Here is a 10,931-nt window from a genome sequence, read left to right as displayed (position 1 = left end):
GTATTCATACCAAAACAGACATGCACAAATAGTAGAGTAATAATTGAAGCCTCTCTTATAACTGTAAAGAATGATAAAGCCAAAGCAGAGTTAAGATTTTTCTGGATTTTAAACCTCCCAATTTTATGCTTCCATAAAATAAATGCCATATCTGCCCTGAGGACCTGCATGCATGTATTGCCTCAGTGTGCCATTTGGAGACTACTGGTTTTAACTCCAGAAGTAGACAGTCAGTGACTACAAAAACTTTGGATAAATATATGCATAATCTACATTAAAATTTATCCATTAATGTCCTTCAAAATATCCCCAGTGTACTATTGTACATGGATAGCTGTGAAGTACAGGAAGACACAAAACATCAGTGTTGGAGGCTAAGCCACTCTTCTAAATTACAAACTGAAATCTTCCTCTATTAGGAAGTATTTTTAAAAGTGTATCTGGAAACTACATTGGCTTTTTAATTTGAAACATGTTTTTTTTTTAAATGTAATAAACTCTTTAAAATAATGCAATTTAGTAATAGAAACAAATAGTATAGATAACATTACTGCCTCAGAACTAAGGGTAGCCATCACAATTTAACATTTTTTCCCTGAAGTACTGAAGGAGGAGCCTGCAATTATATATAAATATCTCTAGAGCACTGTCAACAGTACAGATTAATTTTGCTGTTGCATGCCTGGTCTTGTATCATTCTTTAATGAGTGACACAGGAATCTTTGTTACTTAACTGACCAGTCCAGAAAGCTAGCAAGTACCTTCGCAAAATCAAATATAACTGTATAATGAAAACTAAATCCAGAATAAGAGAACTTTTAAGTAATGGCACTCTCAAAAACAAGTGAATTAACTTTCTCAGCAAATTTCTATAGTTAAGTACAATCTGTATGTTATCTTGCTGTCATCTTGCAAGCTGCTAAATTCAGTGTAACTAAGATAATGTGAAGAGATCAGGATTTTCTAAATTTCCACTCAAATGCAGAATTAATGTTTTCAAATAGTTTTTACAGATCAAGTCTACACATGCCTCTTCTCATCCCTTTCCTGGCCCCATAAAAAACACCAGCCATCTTTGATGAGGACAGAGTCTTTTCCCTAACTGGTAACACATAGTTAGGTTATTGTTTGAAACAGCAATTAACCCACAGTGTCAAGGGATTTCCCACCTTCTGAGCAGAAGGCTGCAGATGAAACTTTTTCCCCCCAACTGATAATATATTTCTGTCCAGCAAAACATTACTGCTATCTCCTCACAAACACAAAACAAAACAAACCCGAATAAAACCCCAAAACAACCCACAAAACCAACCAAACAAAAAACTCATCAGCAACAACAAAGCCTTTTTCTAACTGATCCTCTACATGGAAATAAAGATTTTCTGTTCTAATCACAAATGGCACTAACAGAGTAGAACAGTAAACTTCAGCTCCCTGACAGGGGCTGCTAATAGTCATGGTAACTGTGGGCTACCGGCATTGCATGGCAACCTTGTTTATTCTTCCTCATCCATTTGCTTTAAACATTTCAAACAACTTTATTTAAGGAAACTGGTACTGAGTAAAGCACTTCTGTTTCAGCATAAGCTCTTCTCCTTCTCCTCTAATGTATTTCAGTGGAGTGAGGCAATGCCTTACTGCATTTTCTTATCCAGGTATCCTATAGATAGCTTTCAACTGATGGCAGCTTCACTGTGTTGCTAGAACAGTTATTTAAAATTCTGGGAGAGTTTTGGAGTAGGAATGAATAACCAGCAGCTAAAAAGTTAAAACTGTTCTCTTTGACAATAATAATAATAATAATGGTCTGTTCTCTTACAGTTGCACAGAAATGTCACCATTTTGACATTTATTTGACAGAAACATTATATGCAGAAAATATAAGAAAATAAATGCACCTAGGCCATCTTACATAAGGCTGTGGATAAGTTGTTTGCCTTATAGGACTGCAGGATATGGGAATGTTCCCACTGCTCTGGGAGCTGTGCTGTGCCCAAGACAAGCACACACCACAGAAGCAGCAAAACCTCACTTTCTCTAGACTGACATATTGAAACTGAGCCTAAAATGATTGGTTTCAGGCTGCATTTTATCCCTCTGCAGGGACATCAGCAGTGTTCCCCTGCCTGGTTGTTTTTTTCCATAAATGTATGATTTAGTCGAGATCTCTACTTCATGATTGGATTTGTTGACAGATAAGTACTCACACACAAACCACAAGTGCATAAATCTTGCATTGCTTTTGTTGTTTTTTTTTTTAAACAAGGCTATTTATGTTCATCTGCACCTGCTATCTGCAGAAGTTTGACAGTTAGTAGACTCAGTTCTTTGCTGAAATCCCTTCTTCAAAAATTATAGGTACTACAGGAATGACAGTAAGACTCCAGAGATGACTTTTATACTCTTGATTCAGATCACCATACACTACACAATGCAGGTTTTTGCCATTCTGCTATAAAACACACACATATAGCACAAAAATACAGATACAGGTGTATAGGTAATATTTGTAATTAATTTTTCACCTTTTTTTTTTTTTTTACTGCATTCTATCTTTCCTTGTCCTCTTTTTCTTCATTCATTGTGCAGGTATTACTGCATGCAACTTCCATATTTAAAATTTTCCTTTTTTCCCCACTACAGTGAACCCATTGTTTTCCTATTTACAGGCCATAGTCCTGCTATTTTTTTTTTTTTTTTTTTTTTTTTTTTTTTTTGCCTAGAGGTCCCTGAGTACTTTTTCAAGTTCTCTGCAACAGTTGCCTCAGATCTTACAATATGTTGTGGTTCTGAGGCAGTAGGTGAGAACAGGAGGTCAGTGAAGCATGAACTTGCCAAGAAAACAGAGTAACTTCTCTTAAGGCCTAAAAACAACTCGATAAAACAGGTTTTGGAGTTCTAACACAAGTTCCTCAGTTGCAGCAGGCCTGATAAACCACTGAACTCATGTGTTCCCCTAGTGATCTTCTTATATCAGGTAGTTTACTAAAAGTTCTTACCCACATCCTTGCTGTATCATTAAATCTTCATAACTAGGTTACCACAAGATGCTCCATTGCTCAACAGGCACTGCACTCCCACTGCTGCTGTCTGCCAGATTTAAACAGAAGTTTGTGACATATTGATTCCTCTGGTTTACTCTCCTGGGTTTAGAAAGGACTAATTCAAATGTTAAGTCGGAAAAGTAAACAAAGGCAAAAGTTTCAAGGGCACAAAATTTCCAGAAATCCACATTTCAGATTACTGAAATCTAGTTAGTTGAACTTGGCAAAGCCACTAGGATTTACCAAGCTTCTCCTAGCATGAAATGTGAAGCCACCCTGTTTTGCCTGTCTGCTCACTTGAACTGATCCATAATGATTTCTAAGACACACTCTTACACGCCTGATGACCACAGATCATGATTTCTGTGCACAGCCACAGGGCATAAGCTCAATTCTAGCTAAATAAAAAAACACCAGTGGAGCTAATACTAGAAAAGTAGCAGCACTTCATCAGTTTCTGTTCCCCCTGCATCCTCTCTGCAGGCCAGAGGCAAGACTGCTAATTGCAGATTTGCTGTATTCACTAAAAGATCACCTGTCACTATTTAGTGTGCCCTAGAGTACAATGCTGTGATGGGAAAAGAGGTGACTCCAAGGTCCATTATTTAACTCCTACTAATGCAAAATAGTATTTTTAGCTCCAGTGTTCATGGCTTTATTTGCTTGCATACAGACAGAAAATGCTAAGAGCTTGCAAATACAAGTGTCAACATTTTCAGCAGCATGCCTATTATGAAAGCACAGAAGGTATTTGTTCTTATGCCAAGCATGTGCATTGTACAATGTACCTTGAAAAATTAAATATATATGCCAGACTCTTTTCATGAGCCCTGGAAGCTGTAAACTATGATTATCCCTCTCCTCAGGAAAGGTTTGTCTTTGTAACGTCATGGCAAATTCCTGTGAAAGAAACAGGCTTAGTGGGTACTCCCAGCTTTGTAACATGCTGTTAGGTTTTGTTTGCAATTACAAGACTGCTTCTTCTGCAGCTATTTCCTGAAATGGATTTCCCAAAGAAGTCCTGTGTGAGAAGTTCTACATTTTTAAAGATAATTTTATATTACTGCCGAAGTAGCATTTTTAGGTTGAAATCAACACTAAAAACGTAAAATGAAAGACCTTTCCACACAATGGTATTTCACTATGCCAGCTGCAATCTGTCACCTTCCTCCCATCTTTGGATAAAGAGTTTTGAAGATTTTTTTAAGAATTAGCTATACAGAACCTGTGCCTCCACTGAAAAAAATAGGGGGGTGGGTTTATAACTCATAAACGAATACCTATTTATTTTTTAATCTCACTAAATAGATGATTTATTGCTTTTAACTTTCAGCCTCACTCTCTAAGGAAACATCAAAGAATCAGACAAGGCAAAGCTGTTTTTTTCTATCTCCCCATACTTGCCGTTAAAAAAAAAAAAAAAGTACGCGTGCCCACCTCATACAAATAGAAGCTGTGCTGAGAGAAAAGCGCAGCTTAACCTGACAGGAAAAAAAAATCCACTTCGAAACACTCAACACAATTCACGTCTAGGGCACTTCCCAGCGCTCCGCAGCAGCAGGGAGACCCGGAGTCTCCAGCAGGACTTTCTGTCAGCCGGCCGAAGGCGGGAACCACCGCCGCGAACCCCCGGACATTTCAACTTCCCGGCGGGGCTCTCCTTCCCCGAAGGGGCGGGACGGCACCGGGAGGCGGTGGGGAGAGGAACCCGCGGCCTTACCCAACACCCGCGGGGAGCGCAATACCGGGAGGCTGCCCGTTACGGGCGTCAGGGTCTGAGGTAACGCAGCCACCGCCCCCCTTCCCGCCCCCCTTCCCGCCTCCCTTCCCGCCTCCCCCGCCTCCCCCTCCTTCTCCTCCTTCCCCTCCCTCCTACTCCGCACCCGCCGCAAGCCCCTCCCCCCCCCTCCGCCGCTTGTTTTGGAGGCGCGCGTGGTCCTCTCCCATTGGCCGCCGCCTCCCCCTTGCCCCGCCCTCAGGGGGGGACTGCGCGCGCGCGGACTACAGCTCCCGGCGTGCCGCGGGGCTGCCGGAGGAGCGGGCGGTGGCAGAGGCGGCCAGAGCGGCGGCTGCGGCGCGGGAGAGGACCGTGCGCGCGCGTGTCGGTGCTGTGACGGTCGCGGCAGCGGCGCGCGGGCAGGTTGAGGTGAAGCGCGGCGCCCCCGCCCGACGGCTGCCGCCTCAGGCAGGAGCGACCGCGCCGGGAGGAGAGGCTGCCAGCCCCGCCGAGCCTCGGTCCGTCCCTCGTCTCCTTCCTGTGGCGGCGGCGGCGGCTGCTACGCGACGGGACGAGGGCCGCCCTCCCCCGTCAGCCGCGGCGGGCGGAGCGGCGGCGGGAGCAGCAGCATGAGCAGCGGCGGTACCGTCCGGAGCGCAGCGGCGAGGGTAGAGGTGGCAGTGCGGCTGCTGGCGGTGCTCAGCTGCGTCCTGACAGCCGAGGCCCAGGTAGGAACCGGCGGCGAATGGGATGGTGCGGCAGGGTCCTTCCCTAATGGAGGGGCGAGGGGGACGGAGGACGGGAGGGGAGAGAACGCGGCCGGGTAGGGCTGAGGACCCGGTCTGAGTGGGGCGGGGGAACGGAGGTTCTGCCTGTGGCGGGCTGGAGGATGCGGTGAGGGCGCTTCGGAGGGGCGTGAGGGAGAGGGCAGCTTCGGGCCGTGCCTCCTGCAGCCTCCCCGGCGGAGGAGCCTGGGGATTCCCCGCTGAAGTCTGCAGTCCAGGTCCTTCCCTCTCGGTACTCTGCGGCTGCTGCTTGCTGGGATCCAGCCCGGGGCTTGGCTCTTGGGTGTCTCTGGCCTGCGGGGCCCCACTGCCAGCGAGGGGAGAAGTTGGTGGAGCTGGGAGCCACGGGTTGTGCCTTTCCTAAAGGGTGCAGCTACACCGGGGAGTTGTTTAATCCATGTTGCACTGCTTGCTCTCTGTGGGGTTGTGTTGAAGAGCTTGAGTTGGATCGTACCTTTGGCCTTCAAGCAGAAACTTCGGTGTCTTTATGAAGTCGAACCATATGTTTGAAAGCTTGGACCGGCCCTCAGGCTTGGCTTGTGTTTAGGTCGTGTCTGTTTGCCCACGTTACAGAGGAGGACGAGAGTGCACATTCTTTCTGTAGCTCTTCACCTCCCTCACAGCTTCAGACAAGCGTCTGGAGTTGGGAGTTTGTTATTCAGCAGTGGTATAACCATGACTGAAGTAGTAGCAGGTGTCAAACAGAAGGGTTTCAGCTGTGTCAAAGACATTAGAGTGAGTTTATATGAAATTACAGTGACTACTGTACGAGTAGAGCAAAGTTTGTCTTCTGTATCTGTTTATTTTTCTTATATTTTCTAAATTATTGCTTTGTGGATCATGCTGTGTTGTAAGTGAGCATCCAAAGCAGTGACCAACGTAGCATGGAAAGCTTTTATTGCATGTTTTTAGTTACCAGCTAAGGTTTTATCATGTTTAAAAATCCCTTTTTTCAGTAGCTCTCTTAGTGTCATGTAATGCTAATACAGTTTAGATTCTTAAAGAAGCCATTAGCAAACTGACATGGTTTTCTTGTGATGCTTGGCAGAGAGATTGGTTGTTGCTATTTCATAAAATTGTTACCATAACTATATTCAGAGTTTAAATACCTGGAGTTTGACTTGTGTAGGGAAAAGATAAGCTAGCCTTAGTTCTTGGAGTCATGTTACCTACAGCTTTTCTCTCAGTCTGTGGCTGTGGCACTGTAAAACATTAAAGAACGAAACAAGACGTCCCAGTTGGTCTTCTAATTGTTGAAGCAATGAAGTACAACAACCTGGTAACACTAAAAAGGTTGTTGGTATGGATACAGTGCTTGTTAGAATATGCATTTATTCAGGTTTTCTTAACGTTGAAGTGCTCAGCACATTTCTTTTTACAGATTTCATAAGGAGACTGATGCAGGTTGGACGTTGACCTTTTCTTCTGAAAGGCTGATTTATCTTGGAGAAGATAAGTTAGAGGCTTAACACCTCCAGTGCAGCTCTGGTATCTGTACAAGAACTAAGCTAGGTTTAATGATATATGGAAATACCTTATTAATTGTATTGCAAATAGAGGAGAAATAACAGCTATTCAGTGTCAGACAACTTCCTGAACACAAATCATAGTAGGCTAATGCTTTTAGTGTTTATCATTGAGTTCCAAGTAATAGATTAAAAGAAAGCTTGATACTTGGCCATTGTAATGAAGGTTGTGATAACTTATAATTCAGTTTGGCTCTATATTAGTGGACTAAAATAACTAGTACAGTTCAATTAAAAGAAGGCAGAGTACCAGTTGTATGAACAGCAAGGTAAGTCTCGCAGTACGTAATTTAACTGTGTGATGCACTGTTCTTACTTTGATGCCTCCAATCTGGAAATAATTCACTAGAAGATCCAGATGTCAACATCTGGAAATGAAACCTTCTTCTACCTGTTTTGTGTGTTCCATCACTACTGAAGTGAGACCACTGAAGACTACACCTGTACTAATAAGAAAAACTCTTACTGGGGTACTTGGAGGCTGTGTTTCTGTTGTATTAGTGTGCTAGAAAGTTGCTACACTGACATACAGTTTTGGTGTTTCATATGTGCTGTCAAACCATTTGTAAATGTTGGCTCAGTACAGATTTAGCATAGTTTAATTTTAGATTATGCTTTCCAAGGAAACATTGATTTTGCCATTTTATGTATACAGGGAGCTAACTGTTCCAGTTTTGAAACAGTCATGAGAAGGAAATGGAGAAGTTTGCTTGCTCTTGTTCATAAAAATTAATTTTTAGATTAATTTCTTAAGCCAGTTCTAGTTTTGGGGGAGGGTTTATTTCTGAAACTTCATAATGTTCTAAGCAAACAGTATGGAGTTTTGAAAGATGTTCTTAGAATCAAAATTTTGAGACATCTGGCAAAGGTGTTGACTTCTATTAGTTTGCCATCTCACTTGAATAAAAAAAACTTGTAGCTTTTTATTTTTCCATGGGGATTTGACACGGAGTGTAACTAGTGCATGCTTGTTTGGAACATTTTCCCTTAAAAAAGCATTTTCAGTTTTGCATAGATGGTAAAAATATTTTTTTAAGCAGTAGGATAGCTTCAGGAGGTGGTCATCAAAATAGTTTCCTACTCTTTTTTTTTTTCTTTTCTGAATACAAAGAAAATTCTTCAGATCTTCCTTATTGCTTTCAGCTTAATAAGTTATTGCTCTTCATGTAAGATTTATTAAGTGTTATAATATTTGAGCAAAATGTTCAGTTATCTTTTTTCCTTTTTAAATTATAATGACTCTACTGCATTTTGTTTTGTGGCATGCTGTTACCTGTAAAGACTGTAAAATTAATATCTTCCAATTTGTGACTGATAAAAAAAAAAGAACTTTAAATTAAGACATTATAGATTACAGTCCATGGGGGTTTTATTGTTACATCAATAAGTATTGTCTTCTGACTTTGAAGCTGGCAGCCATGTGGGCCCATAAGCTCTCTTGGCACTTTGAAGAACCTGTAGCACATAGTCTGTTTCATAGATGTTTGCCCAGGTTTGGAGTTAGATAACATTAGAAGGTCAAGCATAACAGCATGGAAGAGTTCAGATAAAGTAACTTCCCATAACTTTTTCTTTCTTGGCACACCTACTCAGCAGGTTTCTTCCAGCCTATTTAGTACCTCAGAAAAAAGTTGAATCTGCTTAAATCCTTTATTGCTGTGTCCTCCCTTCTTTATTCTCACAGGAGGTTGGGGAAAATTAATTTTCCAGGCCTTCATTATGCTTCATAAAAGACCAGAGACCTACAATTTGGTTCCTAGTGACTATCCTCCAACAAGCTTGGTTATGTAAGGTTATCTGTTTTGTAAAGTAGTGGGGTGATTTACCATGCATAAAACAGATTAGATGATTTCATAATCTCATCTATGTGAAATCTGTGGAGGGGAAAAAAAAAGCTACAAAATATTTTTTGTCTCCTTTTGCATGTAACCTTTTAATAAGAAGTTCTTCTCTGCTCATGCAAGATGCAAGGTGTGTGGGCTTTTCTTTTTCATATGCTTTCTAGGCCACCAGTATGGTGATGAGTTTCCTGTTTGGTTGAAGGGCTGTGTTTGGTTCAGTTCCCTTAGGTGTAGTCTAAAGCCTTGAGACTTAAATTTTAAAGGCCTTGGTGGTAGTTGTTCAAGGAGCTATGCTTAGGAGTAGTTAGTGTAGATTTAACTAAGTTTATTATACAAATAAGTCATAGAACCATATTTCAGTTTTTCCACCTTTTACTAAGACACTGTCAGGGTCTCAGCAAGAGAGTTCACTCAGCAAAGTTGAGTTCACCAAGCTAGCTCAGCCTGTCCTCTGTGTCACTTGCCCATTCCTGCCTTCCTCTCTTGCCCTGCCAGTGGCACTCGTGGACGTTTCTGTTCACAGAGGTGGTCTCAAGCTCTTGCAGTGATTTGAACCAGCTGACTGACCTGGCACAAGGAGAGGGATGGGGCCTGGAAAGTTCAGACTTGGTTTCACAGTAGATTTTCACAGATTCCTGCACCTGGTTTTCCTATCTGTAGAATTTAGCTGCTCAGGTGCAAAAGTTCCTCATCTCCTTTCTTTCATGCTTCTGAAGAAACTAGCTGGGGTGTTCTTACACTTGGAGAAAAATTACACAAAAACCAGATACCAATGCATTGCGTTGGTTTGTGCTGTTTGTTTGTGGGTTTTATATTTTATTTATGTTGGGGATATTTTTTGTTTGTTTGTTTTTTAGGCTACAAGCATTTGGTAGGAGAATACTTGCAGCTTTGTGCTAATATGCTGTTTGTTCATAGTATGAAACATCTTGCTGCTCACTCTGCAGTAACTTCTATATGCTGAATCTGCCAACAAATTTCAGGGCTGAAAGCGTTAATCTGACTAGCATTGATTCAGGATTGCATTTCAAGTAGACTTAAGCTCAAAAACCTGCTGAAGTCTGTTATTTTCTAATTGTGAGTGTGTAAAGTATGTTGTATTTTAATGACAAGAAATAAACTACTTGAACTGCATTTCAGTAGTATCTTTTTTATCTGCCATATTTTTCTCTTTAGAGAATTTTTCTGTAGTTAATATTGAGTTTCTTTATTAAAAATAATTTTTGTTTTTTAATAGCTCACAGGAGTCCTTGATGATTGTTTATGTGACATAGAAAGCATCGATGACTTCAATACTTTCAAGATCTTCCCCAAAATACAGAAACTACAAGAACGTGATTACTTCAGATATTACAAGGTACAATTAGAATGTTACTTTTCAGAATAAGTACAACCCAGAAAATACAGGGAGAAATGCATATAAAATGAACTTGTCTATATTAAGTTTCAGAAGTTCATAGCTCTTTACTTGGTTTTAGTAGGTTTTCAGTCCCTGACAGTTACGTTGTTAATAAGCAATGTTTGCTGTTAGTTTTAGACTTGGTGATGGTAAATAATGATTTTTAAAATTCAGCTGGTAATTTTAGAGGTAGTATCCTTGTACTGCTGCATCTATCAAAGGGCTGTATAGTAGCAACTTTATGACAGCATGCAGTTTTTGTCTTCTAAGAACTGTGCAAAATATGAAATGAAAATACAGCAATGAGTTCCTTTTCTTACAATTTGCTGTCTTGGTTCTGATTTTAGTGTTTGTTATCTAGAGAACCATTATTCCTTTGCAAAATAGGTGGAAATATTCAAGTAATGTGCAATATCACATTTTAATGAGTTAAGTGTATGGTTTTTTCAGCAGTAGAATGTGATTTCCAAAATAAGACTTTGAAGCTTGCTACTTCTGTTTCCATGGATGTTTAACTTGAAAATGCAGTTGCATTTTGACAGAGCTAATCAGGTGGTTGCCTGACACTGGAAGAAAAGGAGGTTCCACTCCTCTGGGGCAGAGGGTTTTCCCCCTTCCC

General features: G+C 41.3%; 1 protein-coding gene across 1 annotated transcript in view; it reads left to right on the top strand.

Moving 5' to 3' along the window:
* Window positions 1–5,192: 5,192 nt before the first annotated feature.
* The window catches only part of ERO1B (endoplasmic reticulum oxidoreductase 1 beta), a 29,430-nt gene continuing 23,691 nt past the window's right edge, over window positions 5,193–10,931 (top strand). Inside the window, exons 1-2 of the mRNA XM_030447612.1 lie at window positions 5,193–5,489; window positions 10,151–10,270. Coding sequence (XP_030303472.1) covers window positions 5,391–5,489; window positions 10,151–10,270 — 219 coding nt within the window. The 5' untranslated portion in view covers window positions 5,193–5,390. The remainder of the gene's footprint in view (window positions 5,490–10,150; window positions 10,271–10,931) is intronic.

The sequence above is a fragment of the Calypte anna genome, chromosome 3 (assembly GCF_003957555.1).
Source record: "Calypte anna isolate BGI_N300 chromosome 3, bCalAnn1_v1.p, whole genome shotgun sequence".
NCBI lineage: Eukaryota > Metazoa > Chordata > Aves > Apodiformes > Trochilidae > Calypte > Calypte anna.
This window is presented reverse-complemented; position numbering and strand designations above follow the sequence as displayed.